The 19,315-nt window shown below is 29.9% G+C and overlaps 1 protein-coding gene and 2 long non-coding RNA genes across 9 annotated transcripts in view; 2 read left to right on the top strand and 1 right to left on the bottom strand.

The window, feature by feature from the left end:
* Window positions 1–19,289, top strand: part of Myo61F (unconventional myosin 61F) — a 22,487-nt gene extending 3,198 nt beyond the window's left edge. The window contains exons 1-20 of one of the 7 annotated variants that reach the window (XM_012493507.3): window positions 8,421–8,551; window positions 13,242–13,446; window positions 14,136–14,251; window positions 14,316–14,386; window positions 14,761–14,969; window positions 15,128–15,310; window positions 15,389–15,595; window positions 15,691–15,953; window positions 16,021–16,190; window positions 16,260–16,414; window positions 16,487–16,615; window positions 16,702–16,855; window positions 16,934–17,165; window positions 17,251–17,481; window positions 17,560–17,719; window positions 17,791–18,036; window positions 18,116–18,331; window positions 18,412–18,512; window positions 18,600–18,702; window positions 18,786–19,289. In XM_012493507.3, the coding sequence (XP_012348961.1) occupies window positions 8,541–8,551; window positions 13,242–13,446; window positions 14,136–14,251; window positions 14,316–14,386; window positions 14,761–14,969; window positions 15,128–15,310; window positions 15,389–15,595; window positions 15,691–15,953; window positions 16,021–16,190; window positions 16,260–16,414; window positions 16,487–16,615; window positions 16,702–16,855; window positions 16,934–17,165; window positions 17,251–17,481; window positions 17,560–17,719; window positions 17,791–18,036; window positions 18,116–18,331; window positions 18,412–18,512; window positions 18,600–18,702; window positions 18,786–18,800 (3,177 nt within the window). In that variant the 5' untranslated portion in view covers window positions 8,421–8,540 and the 3' untranslated portion in view covers window positions 18,801–19,289. Of the gene's footprint in view, window positions 1–8,419; window positions 8,552–9,290; window positions 9,390–11,579; window positions 11,606–13,241; window positions 13,447–14,135; window positions 14,252–14,315; window positions 14,448–14,760; window positions 14,970–15,127; window positions 15,311–15,388; window positions 15,596–15,690; window positions 15,954–16,020; window positions 16,191–16,259; window positions 16,415–16,486; window positions 16,616–16,701; window positions 16,856–16,933; window positions 17,166–17,250; window positions 17,482–17,559; window positions 17,720–17,790; window positions 18,037–18,115; window positions 18,332–18,411; window positions 18,513–18,599; window positions 18,762–18,785 lie in introns of those variants that run through there. The other 6 variants (XM_003698725.4, XM_086909412.1, XM_012493509.3 and 3 more) reach the window with 6 other exon arrangements.
* On the top strand, window positions 3,290–5,010 carry LOC147657458 (uncharacterized). Its single transcript, XR_015292390.1, has 4 exons — window positions 3,290–3,853; window positions 4,021–4,229; window positions 4,791–4,838; window positions 4,908–5,010. It is a non-coding gene; the product is annotated as an uncharacterized LOC147657458 (long non-coding RNA).
* On the bottom strand, window positions 7,356–10,096 carry LOC147657457 (uncharacterized). Its single transcript, XR_015292395.1, has 4 exons — window positions 9,720–10,096; window positions 9,179–9,398; window positions 8,306–8,523; window positions 7,356–7,683 (listed from the first exon to the last, which is right to left on the bottom strand). It is a non-coding gene; the product is annotated as an uncharacterized LOC147657457 (long non-coding RNA).
* Window positions 19,290–19,315: the final 26 nt, after the last annotated feature.

The raw sequence follows: 19,315 nt of genomic DNA, 5'->3' as shown, positions 1-19,315 counted from the left end.
AACCGTTGGCGATAGTAAAGTTATATAACGACAAAGTTCCTTAAAATGATTTTTATCATGGATGCCACGTAACTAATGTAAGCGAGTGTTCTATATTTTTCAAACCACTTTTCGTTATCTATCAATTTTGTTCTTTTTCTCTTCAACGTATAACCAGTTTCGCTGTTAAATGTTAATGACGAATAGCGACAGAAATTGCTACCAGAATTTTCCAACGTTAACCAAATCGATGTTTGATATCTCATCATGAATATTTATGGATGAAAAATTAATTACACTATAATTAAATGTATGTTTAAAATGCTTTTCTATTTTGCAAGTTTAATCATTACACTATATCTGGAGGGATATTGGACTTGAATTTTTTGTCAAATATCTGGATAATATCTAGAGGATGTGAAGGATAATTGATGGTGTTAGCGACGTTGCGTTTCCGACGCACTTTCTAAATTCCCGCGTAATACTTTTCAATTACTTTATGCAAATACCGGACACACTAGTCCATAAAATATTTTTTTCTCTTGGCCCATAAATTATGCAAGCATTCCTTAAACTATTGTTATTAAATAAGCAATTTCTTAAGCAATGATGAGAATAGAACTTCAGATTTGAAGTCTAAATCGTAGAAATAGAATGTACATTTCCGGTAGTTATGAAAATACAGCAATTTTGATCGATCGTAAAAGTTCAACATGTTTACTAAGTAATAAATATAACAAATTTATGTTCTAGGTGAGAATAAGTTATTACGAAATTTGATTTATTTGATTACCGTGATTATTGGTGAAATTCTTGAGTTCTGATAGAAATAATATAAATGGTGAAAAGGATGCAATATTTCTTATCTAATGTTAACTAAGAATTAAATTTTATTTCTATCTCTTTTTCTATCTTTATTTTTCAAATTGCAGACTATATGCGGCATCGCAACTTGCACATTCAAACGAGTGAATGCCAGAAAATCGAAATACAAATTTTCTCCTTCGAGGTGACGATTTAATTCACAAAGAGAGTCGATAGAGCCATGTCTGGCGAGGCAGATTTAAAGCGTTGCACGAGCGGAGTCCGCGGAGGCGTAATCTTACATTTCTTCTCCGAATCTTCTCCGAAAAACCGGTTGGCTGGTTCTGATTCAGGCCGACCTTGAGTCAGTCAGCTTCAGGTCTGAAGTTCAGGGTTTTCGAAGTACTCTCTCTGTCGCGAGACTTTAATAAGCCCCGCGAGGACGCGAGTAACGCGGCGGGAAGACAGAAAGAGAAGGAGCTTGTATGACGTCCGGGGGACGTGAGAATACCATGTGTAATAATAAACCGAACTCCGGCTGCCATGACGCTCGGAAGCGAAACGGTGGACGGGCAACCAAAGACAATAAAAAGAAGGAAAAAGGACGATTCGAGGGAAGGCGAGAGAGGCTGATCCACCGAAAATAAGCGGCGATCTATTTTCGAATTCGGATCTCTCGTACTTACGTGATGCGCCGTAGGAAAAACACTGGGTTTCGATTGCTCCATAAATCGATCACTTGAAATCTCTTCGAGTTGCTATAAAATTAATCAAATTGAAAAATTCAAAGAAAGAACATTAATGTTCGTTTCTCTTTTTATATTCTATTCTTTAGAAAAATTATCAAAATATTAGAGTTTTCAAATTTTGAATCAATTATACCAAATTAAGTTAAAATATTAGGAAAGGAAATATAATCTTCTTTTCTATTTTTCTTGTTATTATGTTTCAGAAATGTTCTTAATGATATTATTGAGAAAATTGCATTATTGAATTACATAACTTCATGTTTCTATGAAAATTGTTAAAGTCGAATGATGATGGTTAATGTAAGGATATCAAAGGAAAAACCTGGTTGAATCACTGTCGAGCATTAGAGATGGTATATGTGTATGTATAAGTAGTTAGTCTAGAGTTGAATGGCTGCGAGTTTGGCTAGCAAGAGGTTAGTAGCTGGGAGTTCTGGTTTAATGAGGTTCACATGTTCGAGTCTCTATCGAATGAAGATAAGTTTCTCCGGTGCACCGGAAAGAAACTTTTCTTTTTTTATGAAGAACTTTAAATAATCCTTAGAACATAGAACATTTCATTAAAGTCAATTGTTAGCAATGAGCTCTTTCCATCAATTAGATGACACATTTCTTTGTATCCGGTGTATTAAGGTGAGGTTAATATTCTTAATGGACACCCAGTGTATATCGTATAACGCGTGGTCGTCTTTACAGTTTGTAACTCAAGTCGTTGACTTCTTAGCATTCGACAATATTAAAACAATGCAATATCAAAGTCCTTCACTCATGGCCACGTTGTGTAACATGATATCACGTTATTGTATGTACTTAATTATTTCTCGTTACTTTCAAGAATTGTTTTAACTCGTGTGACAAAAATAAGTCTGCAAATAATCTTTGCAAGGTTGCAAAGTTGTTAATTACGATATTCTTATCGTTTCGTTGAAGATAAAGGTATTTCTTTAATACTCTTCTTTAAATACAATTTAATGCAAACAATAAAATGGCCATGTCAAACAAACTATAAATATCGCTTTTAATTTAACTTTCCACAGACGATTATTTGCGCTTCGTTTCAAAGAGGTGCCAAATCATCGATTCGCCTGGGGCGCTCGTTCATTTAGGCCGGCCCTGTTCCTTTCGTAAAATCCAGTTATTCATTCCAATAATCAACTATCATATTCATGCATCTCCAATGACGTAATGACAATGGAGAACAAGTTTCAATTGATGCAAACATAGATCCCGTAAAAGGAGTTCCTCGATTCGCACCATGCAAATTATACGTAAGACGTTCTTCGATTATCTTTAAAATTCATGGTACGTAATTTTCAGAATAAAACTCTCTAGGTCTCGAATGCAATTACTAATATGAATTAATATTTAAATTCAAAATCAATTGGTTAATCATTGATAACTAATATAAATTATATTATTCTATTACTTTATCTTTCCTTTTAATGTACATACATTGTTCACTTAAATTTTAATCTAAACTTGTTCATTGTTAATTAAAAAAAATTGCAACAGATAGTTGCAGGAAGATGATTAGAATTATAATAATATCGTTGAAAAAAATTGGAGCGAATGAACGATCACATGGTGATTATTTCTGCAAGGGAGTTTAAAAATTAATTAAACTCCTTAATTGGTGATGTTCTCCTATGCAATTAATTCGCCCGACCACGACCCGGCAACTTTTACCGTTTCTGATCCTTGCCGATTGTTCCTCAAGTGTGAAAGTCTTAAACGATTTCGTTTGGGCGCGCATGCACGCAGTCGCGTGAAACTCTTCAAGTGCCCCTAACAGTACCTGGAAAGAAAGGAAAAGGAACAACGGCCGGAAGTGTCGCGCGTCGGCCATGATGCGGGACTCGTGCCTTCCTTTTATCGCGAGATAAGATGAACAGCATTTACCATGCGTTGCGGGTACACTAATGGAAGGAGCCGGAAGTTGGTATGGTCACGATCGAAAAACGTGCCACGCGCCATCGCGAATGCAAAATGTCATTTGAATATAAAGAGTTCTGTTATACGACCTGTTGAAGCTCTGTTCCGTCACGACTGATGGCCTATTTCGCGTATCGTAGAATTAATTTGCGAAGATATAATAAATCCGTTGACGATCTAAATAGGGCGTTGAAATGGTGCTGCGAGCTATTTCGGTGGTTTGAAGGGAAGAAATCGATGGCCTAATTATAATATTGGCTTTTTACGTCGTGAGTGACAACTGCTTCTATGTCAAAGAAATGAGGTACATCGATAAACAAGATCTCTTGAAAAACCTGTAATGCAAGATTTCAGGTTTGAATTTCAAAGCAAGATAAATCACACGATCCGTAAGTGTATATATTTACGGACTATGCTAAAAGTAAAAGGTATTCCAGTAAATTTTCAATTTAGAAACACTTGAGAATATGTGAGCACAGACTTTCTATTGGAGTTTTTCGAGCCTCTATTTGCAATAATGGAATTTTTATTTTCGGTGAAAACATTGGGATGCAAGGTCAAGAGGCTTGTGTACCAAGGCAAAAGTAGAAAAGTGGTAAAATTATCACCGAAGAGATAAATTTACGAGCGATGTATGCTTGGCAATGGTTCTAGAAAATGAAAAGAGCCGAGCCAATGATTTCAACCGATCCAGTGAAAAGCTGTCCTTCTTCTTCTTCGTCAAACCGGGCAGCCGACAAAAGGCTAACCGGTTTCCGGAAATGGGTAATTTCTTTATTATACCCATCAACGCGCGCGATCTTTTTTTGAACAGGTACAAGTTTGTGCATGACCCCGCGGCGTCTAACTACCATTTGAGAATAAAGCAACCAAGGTTAAAAATTTGCATGCTCTTTGCTCATCATCAAATGAACTTCCTACGGAGTGTTCCATTTTCATAAATAATTCATTCTTCGAAATCGTGCGAAAATTGTATGATAAGATTTCTAATGAGAAGTATCATTATAAAAATTTTTCAAATCAATACAGAATTATTTGAATTTGACAAGATAATCATGATATTGCAATTTTTGATAATGTAATTTTTGATAAGTTGTTTTGTGATAAAGATTATTACATTATTATTATAAGATTATTTTCTTTGTATGTAACTTTCAAATAATCTTCTAAAGATGAACTTTGTTGAGTTCTTTCTTTTAAATAAGATTCAGTGACTTTTAAATGATCTTCAAATTACAGTAACATTTATATATCCTTTCTATAACCTTTAATGATCTTCAAATATTCTTATAATAATATTAAACTGATCTTGATTTTTATTAATAGATTACATCTTCTATCATTTACAAATAATAACTTCTAAAAAAATCACAAGTAAGTTTTTTCAACGTTAATAATTCTTATTGAATTAATTTCTGCTATCATATTATTTTTCTTTTGCAGTCACTGTAAATAAAGTAATCTACGTACATCTTCAAATTCCAAACATGCCGTTATTTAAAATTGTAAAATGAAGTCACGATTTAAAAAAAAGGATGAGAAACAACATGTATCAGATAAATCCAATCTTGTCACGATAGTCTCTCGCCGAGACTCGTATTCCATATTAATCACCAGGAAGATGAAACGAAATCCTGTTTTATTCCTGTTGGACGAATATTTTTGGTGGATGCGTCAGAACACGCTAGCCGACCCTCTCGTTAATGCGGTGTGCAACTTTTCACAGTGGAATCGCCGCGAAGGTGAACACGGACGAACACCTCGAAGGCCCTTTTTCCTTTGACTCATCGAGGAGATGACGTTGTTCCCTCGGTGAACGAACGCGACCCCATTTCTCGCGATGAAAAACGCGACAGTAAACTGCCTGTTTACGCGGCATCACGTGAAGAAGCTGTGACCGATCGGATCGCGTATCGAAGACAACGGAAAATTGCCTCCAACCATCGGCATCGAGACCTGTTTTTACTTTTTAATCCTTCTGCGTGAGCGAAACGCACATTGAGGTCGAAACTAGATCATGAAAGAAGGGCATGGACGTCTTTTAACTTTTAATTAGGGAAAAACAAGAAAGAAGATTGTTTAGGTTCAGGGGAACAGGTTTCATGAGAGTTTTGTAACTCGAATTAACAATTGCCTCGAGCGCGAGGCTCGCTTTCGCTTTTAATTCTCTACTTGTAGAATAATTATTGGATTTGCGAGACGAAAAGAATAATTATTGATTCGACGTCTCGAATTAATATTGGATTACTATAAAAGAAATCAAATTCATTGCTTTTTTTTAATTAAAAATATTGATCCTTATATATCACTATATCTAATATGATATTAAATATTATAATTTATAATTTAAATACATATTATGGATCGATAATTTCATGATGAGATTAAAAAATTTGGAAAAGTTAATTATGTTTTCTACTTTCGATTGATAAATTTAGAGGTTTCGCAACTCGTATGCAAACAGAATGTGTAAACAGCAACACATTAGGGAGAAAGAGCCGACAGTTGCAGCATGCATTTAGCTACCCGCAGGTGGTGTTGCATTATTTTTTTTTTTTGGTCGGTGTTTGCGTAACGAAGCAGCGATCGAGCAACCGCATTTCGATTCTATCCAGTCATCTCTACCAGTAGAAAGTTAATTCAAACATTAGTAAATCTCGTACATTCGCGTTTCTATGGAAATTCCTTAATTGAAAAATTTAAAGGGTCGATCGAAGATTCTTTAAAAGAAACTGGATATTTTTAGAGAAGAAATGATTTACACCTTTGATACCTGTTTATAATTTTGAATATGACCGTATCATGCATGACGAGACAGAACAATGAAAACCGCCTTCACAACGCGATTGTTCGTTCTCGCGAGAGCCGGTCGGTCTCACATATCTGCGATGATTTAACGTAAGATCAGCCGAGAAATTAGTCATCGAGCAAAAGGTCACGACCGAGACAATGACTCACATCGATTCCCCTTTAGGATGAAGAAATGATCGATCGTGATCGAACGACTAAACGTTCTGCATATAATTCTTCCATATTCTTAACGTGTATATATATATATATATATATATATATTAAGAATACAAAAAAGAAAATGTACAATGCTATTTTTCTTTGGAAAAATTTCTTTTATAAAACTATCAGAACCAGGTCAAATATCGTGATAACCTACATGTATATTCAAGTTTAATGGCTCCATTTTTTTATATACACGATATATAAAATCAAATAAATGATTGGGAATAAGTATATTTTTTTGAAAAAAAAACTTTCTCTGAAAAACACGTATTGCTGAATATTGTTTGGATAATTTTTCTTTCGAAAAATTAAAAAATAAAGAAAGATAAATAAAAATAATAAAATATTCCAATAAGATAGAATTATGGGAATCATCAATCTTCATAATTTCAGATTCATTTTATAGTAGATCCAGCATTCGTTCATTGTTATCTCGTTGTCCACGAAGATTATATTATTTGTGAATGTTTTTTTTTTTCAACTATTGATTTTCAATTCCTAAAATATTAAGTTAAGAGTGGGAAAAAATATCATTATAAATCACAGCCTTTGAAAATAATAATCTCGTTAATCAAACAACGGGTCGAGATGTCGAATAGTGACTTTAACAACTTGTCCCGGTATATTTATATCATTCGTATGTAGTCTTGGCTGCGAACAGACCCGACTTTTTCATTTCATTCGCGTTGAAAGTCTTATGGGTCTGCAGTTCGATGATTTTATTTGTGAAATTTGAAATTTTTTGTGTTTCAAACTGTTTTTTTTCTTTTTTTGAAGTTGGATATCTAAAAAAGTATATATATACATATTATTCTTAATATTTTAAATTAAATTAAAATTGATTGATTTTTTTTTTCAAAAGAATTAAAAACTGAATGCTAATATTTTTTCTTAATTTAATATATTATTTATAACTTATTTATTTACCTTATACATATATATTATTTCTATTCATATCCTTAAAAAAGTTGCACGAAAGGAAGGAAAAGGATTGGTGAAAAAGTTTCATCAAGATATTTCTATACCGTGTAAATGAGATCATTTCCGAGGTAGCGAAAGAAAACTGGCAAACAACTGTATATGCAACGTTTCATCAAACATCAGAAGTGGAAACGACAGCATTATGACTTCCGATTCGCAGAAAGTGTCCCGAGATTTATAGAGTTATTGTTGAGGGAGCTCGTTGTTGACCGAGTCGTTGACCCTGCAAAAAGGATTGATTAGATTCGAGAAATTCTATCCCCTATTTTAATCGATTTTTTTTTATGTATAAAATGTAAAAAACAATCGTATTTCGAGTATGAAATTGAATAGGTCTTAAAAAAAGCAAAATGTACATACGATGTAAAATCAGTTTCAATATTTTTCTTTAGTTTTTCAAAAGATGAAAAATATTATTTAAATTGAAAGAGATTATAATCATCAAATTAAGACAAAACGCGAGTATTTTATTTCTTAAGTAACAACACTATGTAATGGCAATCGTGAATAGCATAGAATTAATTCATTATTATATATCTATCTTTGAAATAATTTTGTAATTTCTTGTAAATTTCTTAATTAATTATATGTTTATACGTATATTATTTAAGATTACTTCAAGATTTGTAATTTTTTTCACTATATATTTCAATTTTATTAATATAAGAATGAAAAATATTGAAAATTTTTAATACTTTTAATTCAATAACAAATTTTGTTGAAAAATTGTATTATATATTAGATATGTCTCTTAGTACTTGCTAAAACATATTGCTATAGAAAAACAATATTCAATATTCAATAAAAGTTTATTTACGCGGAGAAAAGAATCAGAATTTGCATACCGTGATTTGCGGCCGGTCATCGATTGACTTCTCGTACAGATAAGAACGAGGTCATGAAACGCATTTACTACGTGTATTTCATCTATATTTTCTCGAGTTGCGTTTGTTTCAGTGTTCGTACAACATTCGTCGTGATCTCATTTAAACATCCATTATTCCTTCATCGTGATCAATTACTTCCTTTTGTCTTTACCAATATCGTTGTTATTGTTCTCTCCCTAGAAATTCGAGAATCATGAGGCAAAGGTAAAAATTTAAAAAAAGAAAATATCGAATCAATTTGAACAACTTGATATTTTATAATTTTGTCTATTCGTCGTCTCTTTGTTGTTTGGAAAACTCGTTAAACGTTCCTTTAAATTAATAAAAACACACAAGTAGATAATAACGATAACAAACAAGAAATGATAATATATTTGTGCTGTTGCAAGTACCATCGTTACAATTGCACGCATCGTCTGCGAAAAATCCGGATAGATTAGATTAGATTATACGTATTATAAGTACAGTTTTTTTGACGTTCGATTAAATTTTTTAATACATTTCTCTCTTTCTCTTTCCGTCTTTTTATTCTTGCTTCTTTCATCTTGCGATATTCTGAGCAATTTAATAGATATTAAAAATAGTAATAAAAGAAAAAAAAAAAGATTGTTACCATGCAAATTTTTCTTACGTTTAAAAAAATCTTCGCAATTGACGAACTCTAAATATTATATTCGATCTTCTCAAAATCATCAATCGGTATTTTTACAAAGACACAAGAGAGATCTTTTAAATCTAAATAAAAGGAAGAATGATGTTATTCGAAATCAAAAAAAAAAAAAAAAAAAAAAATTGAATCTCGTGCAATTTGATCAATTTATATTTACTCACCTAAATGTATTGTATTTTGAATTTATTGGCGATATCGATAACGGATGATGGAACGGTGAGAAGGTAGGAGAAGTTGCGTATAGCCGATGATAAACCGAAGGTGGACACTGTTAAGTCGTTCTTGAGTGGCGGCTGTTGGTGAACCTATTCTCAAGCGTGTCTCGATCTTCCCAGTGAACGTGTCAACCACGGTGTAGTTAGTGTGTAAATTGTACGGTTGCTAAAAACAAAATAATAATGGAATCAGTGATGCTTGCTTTTAGCATCTGGAGGCTCGTTAATCTTCGATGCTGATCAATTTATTACTTGGAACGACTTAAATCACATGGTGTTCTCGATGAAGAAAAAAATTTTGAATCGGTTTTATTTTTTTCTTGAGGAACATTATCCATAGCAGAATAAATTCTTTTATAAATTGTAGATCGCCGTATATAATTGATGTATTTAGATAAAAAAAAAAAAAAAAGAGGAAATGTTCAATAGAGATTGTTATTGAAAATATAAACTTAAATATACGTATGATTCTACGAATAAGACGTACCTGAAAAGTCGATAATACGTAACGTCCAATTAACAATTCATGACTCGATAAGAACTGAAGAACACAAGTGACGTGTTTCGAAAAATCGAGGTCGCGAGTTTTTTTTTTTTTTTGATCGCGAATATTTTTCGCTGGAAAAGCTCGAAACAAAAAATAATGTTCGGAAGAACGGAAGGTCTTGAGTGATCGATTCGAAAGAAGAAATTTTGTTTTGATTTGATTGAAAAGGGCGAAGAACTTTTCGTTTCGTTTCATACTTTTTTACGAATTTTAATAATATAATAAAAAACGGAGTGGAAAAATAATACGAGTTGGAAAGCTTCGCGGCGCCTAACACGCAAAAAACCTATATAAATTATAATGATCGAATCATTTGTGGATATCTTCATTTTTAATTGAACTTCGATAATAGTTAATCTCGTACTGATAAGGGGGAGCATCTTATGGTAGAATTTTCGCCAATAATATACGAATATCTTATATACAATTTCTGTTATTTCTTTGTTTTTCCTTTGGACGAAATTACGAAACTTGTTACTTGTTTTTGATCTGGATTAGTTAATAAAGAGTATGTCATTTAATTTTGATGATTTATCAATATAATCAATATAAGTATATCACTTTAATCTTGTAAATTTTTTTTTTGATAATCATTTTTCCAAGAATACCAATCTTTTTTATATCTTTAGTAATATAAAAATTCTCTATATTCATTCTCTTACTTACATAATAATAATAACATTATATATTTTTACATATTTTTATAATTTAATAGCTTTGATTAAATAATCAAATATTTTAAAATTTTTCATAAATATAATACTATTCCTTTCATTTAATTAAACAAGTCGTCCCGTGTTATTACTTTCTTAAAGATCTCTTTCCGAATAATCTTCTTACCATGACGAAAGAATCTGTATTCTTAGAAGCATCCGAAACGGCAATGACCGAGATTTACAGCTCACATTTATGGTAACGTGCCGCTGATTAATTGGTATAGTTTTCGAGCATGTCATACTCAATCTTATAATTTTTTCCATCACGTTGCACCGATTATTTCTTCTCATACTGATCAACAATGTGATGTGACATCATATATCTTTTTTTAGAATAAATTTCAAAGAATATAAGACGTGTCACAATAGAATTGAAAAAAAGAATTCAACAAAGGAATTCCAAGTAATTAATCTTTTCTTTAGCTTTAATTGGTTCGACGATTAATTGGATCACAAAATCGAGTAACATTTACGTAATGTTCCATTTACCAAATAATATTTCTAAAAGAATACTCTTGTATCATATCAAAAAATCTGTCAAATCTAATCAAAATATAAAAATCTGATGTTATTAACAATATCTCGGTCCATCATTATCTTTATCGATTTATGTACAATACAAATCTCGTGCTTGTACCATATTTTCAATTTGCATTTATCAGAGAAAAAGAAATTGACGAGAATAAGAGAAAGAATATAAATATTGTGATAGTAATAAAATATTTATTTTACGATTTTCGTGAAATGATAAGATCGATAAGAATTAAAATTTATTTTTGAAATCGATCAATGTTTGTACGTTGAAAAATGATTTATATTGAAAAAAAAATTTATTTTATCAAAAATACTGATTGAAAATTGAATGAAAATGTCAGTTTCAATTGATGATGGAAGCGATTATCGAGCGAAATCGAGATCGACTTTCCACGTAAGCCGCGTATCTTATCGCGAGATCTAACACTAGATTTCACAGGAAAGTACAACGAGCAGCAGTTGCGAGAACACCATCACTGGTTCCATGCTCTGGAGTAATCCGTGATTAGTTAATTCTTTTATCCGTTTTTCTTTTTTTTCTATTGTACAGGTACAAGGACATTGGTGAAACATGGGGTGAGTTTTTTTTTAGATTCGTTCATTATTTCAAAAAAGAAAGATCTTATCGTTCGTAATTATTCATAATCTTTTCCATTCTCTTCTTTCCCTTTTTTTATGTTCAAATAATTTATATCGATCTTGATTTGAACGAAAAAAATTTTATTTTGAATGAAGAAGATTTATAAAATTCCATCCCACGTGTAGCTAGATGTACAAATTCTTATACATGACTGTGCAAGATTCTAGAAGGGTGGTGCACACCCTTCTTTGCACAATACAGCTAAGTTTGGTTTAACCCCGAATGGAAAGGGTGGGATAAAAGCCGTCTATTCTTCTATTCCTTCGTATCCGATCGACAGTCGTCTACCTGAAACTTTCGGTGATATTTTAGTCTCTCAGTTAAAGTGCGATCATAAGAATCGTTAGAGAGTGAGTTAAGTATATTACTCGCTCGTAGAGGTTAATGTACACTTATATGCACACTTGTAATATATGTTTTGTGACTGAAATTAGAGTACCGTTGTCTTTATCCGTTTAGAAGTAATTTTTGATTTAATTTTTATCATATTTATATTTGTGAAACTGATTTCGTTTTATTAAATGAAGTAGCAAAATTGTTGTTCTCCACGTTACAACTTTTTATCGATTTCCTACCGTCTATCAACACTACTTCTATATCTAATCAGTGACTTTATCATCTGTAATTCTGCTAATTATCTCGCTATGCGAATTCAAAAATAATAAATTTTTAAGAAAAAAAAGGAGGAACACATATTCACTTCCTATCAAAAACATGAATATATTAATATAATAGATTATCCTTAATTAAATATCCTTAAAAAATAAGTGTGTATAATTGTATTATAAATAAAAATCAATATCTGCATCTTTTTAATAATTGTAAATACAAAAATTCTAGAGATCTAGTATTAAAAACATATTTCGATTAAATTAAAAAAAAGAATCTATAAAATTATTTAGGAAAAATTAATTAGTAATATAATTTGATAACGATTTTTCAATATAAATTTGTCAGTTCATTTAATACTTTTGTGTTGCATAGTGTGAGGTTCCCGAAATTTCGGGAAACAGAAAAAGAGAAATCAGACAATCTTTCTTACTTGTCGATTTTTCCATCGCGCATATCCGTGTCAATGCGACCACACGCGGAAAATCGACACCGATCGCGTGAAACACTGTCGAAGTTCAGGGTGTTGATTTCAGTTCCGGCAGTCGAACAATATTTGCAGTCCGCACTTTCTCGCGTTCAGTATCGAGTAACATCCACGAGAAATCGACGTATATGCATCTTAACCACGACCAATTTCACGATCCCTTACCATTGATCGATTATAACACGAGATCGGGCAAGAACTGCACGATAGAAACATTATTCAACAATAGATTTCTAAAACAATATATATAATCAATTTCTTAAAAAATATTTATTATCACTTTATTTTAGAAAATAATAATTTAAAAATTGGTTAATATTCTCACTACGTTAAAAGAATATTTGTCTATATATAAATGTTTGAATTTCTTGAATAAAAATAAAAATTTGGAGGGAAAAAGTTCAAAGATAAAATTCCATAAAAATATTTAAAAACATTTTATATATATATATATATTTGTTCCTGATTTATTCCAGCGAGAAAAGCGTATCCGATACTGGAGGTGATAAATACCAGAAAAATAAACCTAAGAGTGGCCACGAGGTACGTAAGAACATGGAACGTGGTCTGCACGAACGGGATCGTGTTGGTGTCCAAGACTTCGTTCTCCTCGAGGACTTTGAGAACGAGGTAGCTTTTATCGATAATCTGCGAAAGCGTTTCAATGAGAATCTGATCTACGTAAGTAAAAGATGTTTTTTATCAAACAATTATTCTTAAAGAAAGGAAGTATGATTCTGCTTTCTTACTTTCAAACATAAATGTACATCTATGAATAAAAATAAAAAATATATATATATATATATATATATAACAAAAATATCTAAAAAAAGTATAACAATAAAACGATTAAATTAATTTGATTTTTGAGAAGATTTATTTTTTTATGGAAATATATTAAAAATTTTATTTGATTCGATATCGAGAACTAATAAAAATTAAATTTATAGAATTTTTTAAGGTATCTTGTTTAAATTTAAATAGGTAGGAAGTAATGTCTTGATAAGCGTTTAGTTGTTAGATTATTGTCCACAAACTTGTTATCAGTTCGTTCAGGCAACAACAGCGTACGTTTTGGATAAAGATTGTTGATATAAAGACTATGGAATAAAATGAAGCATTGTTTAAAAAATATAGAAATTTAAAAATATAAGATAATATTTATCTGACATTCCATAGATAAATTATTTTTCAAACTATTTTGAACATTTTATTTCTAAAATCAATTTTACAGCTATGTATGTAGAAAATATACTAATTCAGTGTATCATATCATATCATATCATCAACAAATTGCAATCTATTCTATATTTATGAACAATTTTATTTTTTGTTCCTATATTCAAACTTTTCTCTTTTCTATCTTCCAGACATATATTGGTCAAGTGCTGATATCAGTGAATCCCTACAAGAAATTACCAATTTATAATCCAGAAACTATTCAGTACTATCACGGAAGAAACTTCTTTGAGGCTGCACCGCACATGTAATAAAAGAGATATTAAACTATAAAATATGATTGATAATTCAAGTTTTTTTTTTTCTTTCAGTTTTGCGCTTGCTGATACTGCTTATCAATCTTTGTTGAAGGAGAATTTGGATCAATGTATTCTCATCTCTGGTAGGAAGCAAGTTAAAGCAAGTTGAGGGTTGGGGCTAATTATAGTGATAAATCTGAACCTGTAAGATTGAATTGCTGTAGAAAAATCTGGATTTTGTATTAAAGATTTTAATAATTTTAAAATATAAAATTTGATTCAATTTATAATTAAAAAATTTCATAAAAAAATTATAATTTTATAATATATTATATATGCTTTTTACATAATGAAAAATTTACAAAAAATAATTATAAATAGAAATAGAAATATATAATAATATATAAATAGAAATATGTAATAAAGTTTGTCAAACTTTAAAAATGATTCTACTTCTACAGCAATCTAATGAATGATACCAAAGATAAATTTAACATTCTTAAAATTAATTGTGTAGGCGAATCCGGTTCAGGAAAAACCGAAGCTTCAAAAAAAGTACTAGAGTTTATTGCGGCTGCCACCGGCCACAAGAAGCAAGTAGAAGAAGTAAATGATAAATTGATTGGTAGTAATCCGGTACTCGAAGCTTTCGGAAATGCAAAAACTAATCGGAATGATAACTCATCGCGTTTTGGCAAATACATGGATATCCAATTTAATTTCCAGGTACAAATAAAACAATATCTCATTGTTTATCAAATATTATCAAATAGCATTAATATCGAATTATTTTAAATATTATTTTAAATATCCATATTTATTTATTTTAAAAAAATTTTTTAAAAAAATATTTCGTATATCAATAAAGTTTAATATCTTTTCAGGGAGATCCAATCGGTGGAAACATTTTGAATTATTTACTTGAGAAATCGAGAGTAGTGCATCAATCTTTAGGAGAACGTAATTTCCATATTTTTTATCAATTAATAGCCGGAGCCAACGAGGAAACTTTGCGGAAATTGTATCTAAAAAAAAACTTAGATACATATTATTATCTCAGTAATGGAGTAAGTTATTTCTTTTACTTTATAATTAATCAATTGTAATGTAAACATATATTATAAACTATTTTAAATTATATTTAGACGAAAGACACTATAAATAATATCGACGATGTTTCTCAATATAATGAAGTTATGAAAGCAATGAAGACTATGGAAATGAGTCAAAAAGAACAGGATGATTTATTTGCAATAGTGGCATCAGTATTACATATGGGAAATGTTGGTTTTACCGAAGAAGATGGTGTCGCGCAAATTTTGAAGCCAGCTTCTGTCGAGGCTGTTGCCTCGGTAAATTTATACATATTATTTATAAATTTGAATTTTTTTTTATTTATATGATAGAAATTAATCGATCAATAATTATTTTCAATTTTTCTATTCAGTTATTGGGTTGCGACATCAAACAATTGGCAGAGGCTTTTACAAATCGCACTATAGATGCTCGTGGTGATGTGGTTATTTCTCCGCTAAATAGAGAATTCGCGATTTATGCACGAGATGCATTGGCAAAAGCTGTATATGATAGATTGTTTACATGGCTGGTGACTAGATTGAATAAATCTTTGCAACCTATTAATAATCGTAAAAAGAAAATGGTTATAGGAATTTTGGATATTTATGGTTTCGAAATTTTTCAGAAGAACAGGTACATAATCTCTAAAATTAAATAATATTTTTTTTAATAACGATTTATTGAAGGTATCGTTCAACAGCTTCGAACAATTTTGTATAAATTACTGTAATGAGAAATTACAACAACTATTCATTCAATTAACATTGAAATCGGAACAAGAGGAATATTTAAGAGAAGGAATAACATGGGAAAATATTCAATATTTTAATAATAAAGTCATATGCGATTTAATTGAAGAAAAATATAAAGGTATTAATTTGAATTCATAGATTAATGAAAATTGTATATATAATATATTTTATTTACTTATATTTATAGGTATAATATCTTTAATGGACGAAGAATGTCTCCGTCCTGGAGAACCAACAGATTTAAGTTTTCTCGAAAAGTTAAATGTAAACTTAAACAATCATCCTCATTATATAAGTCATATGAAAGCGGATCTACAAACGCAAAAAGTTATGGGACGTGATGTACGAAATCAAATTTCTCAATTTTTTATATAATCTCCTAATATAACATTTTTACATAATTATATATTTTAGGAATTCAGATTAGTGCATTATGCTGGTGAAGTAACATATAATGTTCGTGGATTTCTTGAGAAGAATAATGACTTATTATATAGAGATTTACGTGAAGTAATGTCACACACGACAAATTCAATTATTAAGGTATTTTTATTAAATTAAGCATAGGCATTGTTTCTTTCGTTTTTTTTTTATATTAATTATTAACATTAAATATTGTGATTTTGTAGAACGTGTTTGATGTAAAAGATTTGACAAGCAAAAAACGACCAGATACCGCTATTACGCAATTTAAAAATAGTTTAAATAATTTAGTGGAAATTCTTATGGGGAAAGAACCTTCATACATTCGTTGTATAAAACCTAATGATTATAAAATGCCCAGTAAGTTTCAATGAGTTCTGTTTTATTATATTTGAAAAATATTTTACATATCTTAGAATAATTCTAATATTGTTTTAGACCAATTCAACGATAAAATTATCTTGCATCAAGTAAAATATTTAGGTCTTATGGAAAATCTAAGAGTGAGACGAGCTGGTTTTGCCTATAGAAGACCATATGAACAGTTTTTACAACGTTATAAATCTCTATGTCCACAAACATGGCCTAACTATCATGGTCCTGCTAAAGAAGGTGTACAAATCCTCGTATGTCATCTTGGTTTCGAACAAGATGAATATAGGATGGGCAAGTAAGAATAAGAATTTTTAATAAATGAATATAATAATTTTTATATATTAGAAACATATCTAATATTAGATATAATTTTGATATAGCACAAAATTATTCATTCGATTCCCTAAAACATTATTCGATACAGAAGACGCTTTTCAAATGAAGAAACATGAGATAGCTGCTATTATTCAAAGTAAATGGAAATGTATACTACTAAGACGAAGATATCTTCATATGAGACAAGCAGCAATAGTTTTTCAAAAGTATATTCGAAGATGGTTAGCAAAACGTGAAGCTGAAAAAAGACGAAAAGCAGTTATTACTATTCGACGGTTATAAATTAATTTCCTTATTTAAATATATGTTTAATATTTTAAATATTAATAACATATTAAAATAATTTCATACAGATTTATCGAAGGATTCATTACACGAAATGGGCCACCAACTGAAATTAATGTTGCTTTTATCGAATTAGCAAAAAAACAATGGTTAATTAAACTCTCTAAAACACTTCCAGTTGGTATTTTGAATAATTATTGGCCACCATGTCCATATGTTTGTCGAGAAGTAAGTTATATAATTTTTTATTTTTATATTTAAACATTTCTTTATAAAAAAAAAATTATGATTGAATTTAGGCTTCTGAACATTTACGTATCATGTACAAAAAATGGAAAGCACGTAATTACAGATTAGCTTTGTCAAAAATAGATAAAAAACAGTTCGAATTAAAAATTTTAGCTGAATTTCTATTCAAAGACAAAAAGAAATCGTATGCAAAAAGTTTTGGACCAAAATTTCAAATAGATCGACTTGGTGCCGAATACGTAGCATTGAAAGAAAGCTTTATTAATAATATTCTTCCCAGAGATGAAACTATACAAGTAAAAAACTTTTTATATTTAAAATTTATATTTTTTAAATTTTAATAAAAATGAATTTATTTTTCTTTTGCTTTTTTAGTATATAACTCCTGTTATTAAATATGACCGACACGGTTACAAGCCTCGCGAAAGAGTACTAATTTTAACAGAAAATGCTGTATATATTTTAGACATCTTAAAAACATTCAAACTTAAACATCGTTTACCTTATAAATCCATTTTAGAATTAGTTGTTACCGGAGAATCAGACAATTTATTGATTGTTAGGATACCACCCGAATTAAAAAAGGACAAGGTTTGGTTTATTATAATGTTTAAAAACAAATAAAATAAATACCGTTATATTGATTTAAATATATATGATATTTTGTTTAGGGTGATTTAATTTTGGAAGTGCCACATATAATAGAAGCATTAACAAAAGCAATTGAAATTACTAACAATCCCAATATTCTTAAAATTGTTAATACAGAATCGTAAGTATAAATATAAATGATTTATATTAACGGTATACGTATTAATCCGAAATAATTATTTAATTTAATTGTTTAATTATTTTTTAGAGTCTCACATAAACTAGTCAGCGGTAAAGAAGGTGTAATTGAATTTAGAACTGGTACAACTCCAGCTATTAGTAAAAACAGACAAAGCGGACATTTACTAGTGGTAAATAGAACATTCAGTGATATGGAATATTCCAAATAAAATATAACTTTTAATATTTATGTATTGTATTTATAACATTGTAGGTGGCCTCTCCATAATGTCCAAACAATATTTTAAATGATCTTGTACTTAGAAAGAAGTGTTCAGCATATAAATGCACGATACGTAATGCCTTAATCAATGTGATTTAGAGTGAAATTTTATTAAGAAGAGATAATATATTAATATTTAGTACATTTATTAAATGACACTCGCAATTTTGTACCTTATATGAGTTGATGTGTAAAATATTTTGTGAAATATTTATTTTTGTAATTAGTGAATTATCAGTGAAATGAAAAACTTTTATCATTGATATGAATTAATTAAAAACAAAACTATTATGTTTTCTATGAAACTATTATCAAATAATTGCACAAAAAAATAATTTATTGCGGGATATTTTATAGGTGCACTGAAAGTTAATATTTTTTTTTCTATATTTATATTCCATAAGTTATTGTGCCATTGATTTCATGTTCAGAATTATTCTATGGAATAACAATATAAAATTAAATTAAAATAATAATTTTAAATTTTAATAGGTACATGATTTTGCTTTATATTTCCTGTT

Source organism: Apis florea, unplaced genomic scaffold (assembly GCF_048593485.1).
Source record: "Apis florea isolate Af1SG1 unplaced genomic scaffold, ASM4859348v1 contig_3158_pilon, whole genome shotgun sequence".
In the NCBI taxonomy this organism is placed as follows: domain Eukaryota; kingdom Metazoa; phylum Arthropoda; class Insecta; order Hymenoptera; family Apidae; genus Apis; species Apis florea.
Note: the sequence above shows the minus strand (reverse complement) of the source record. Positions and strands in the feature narration are given on the sequence as shown.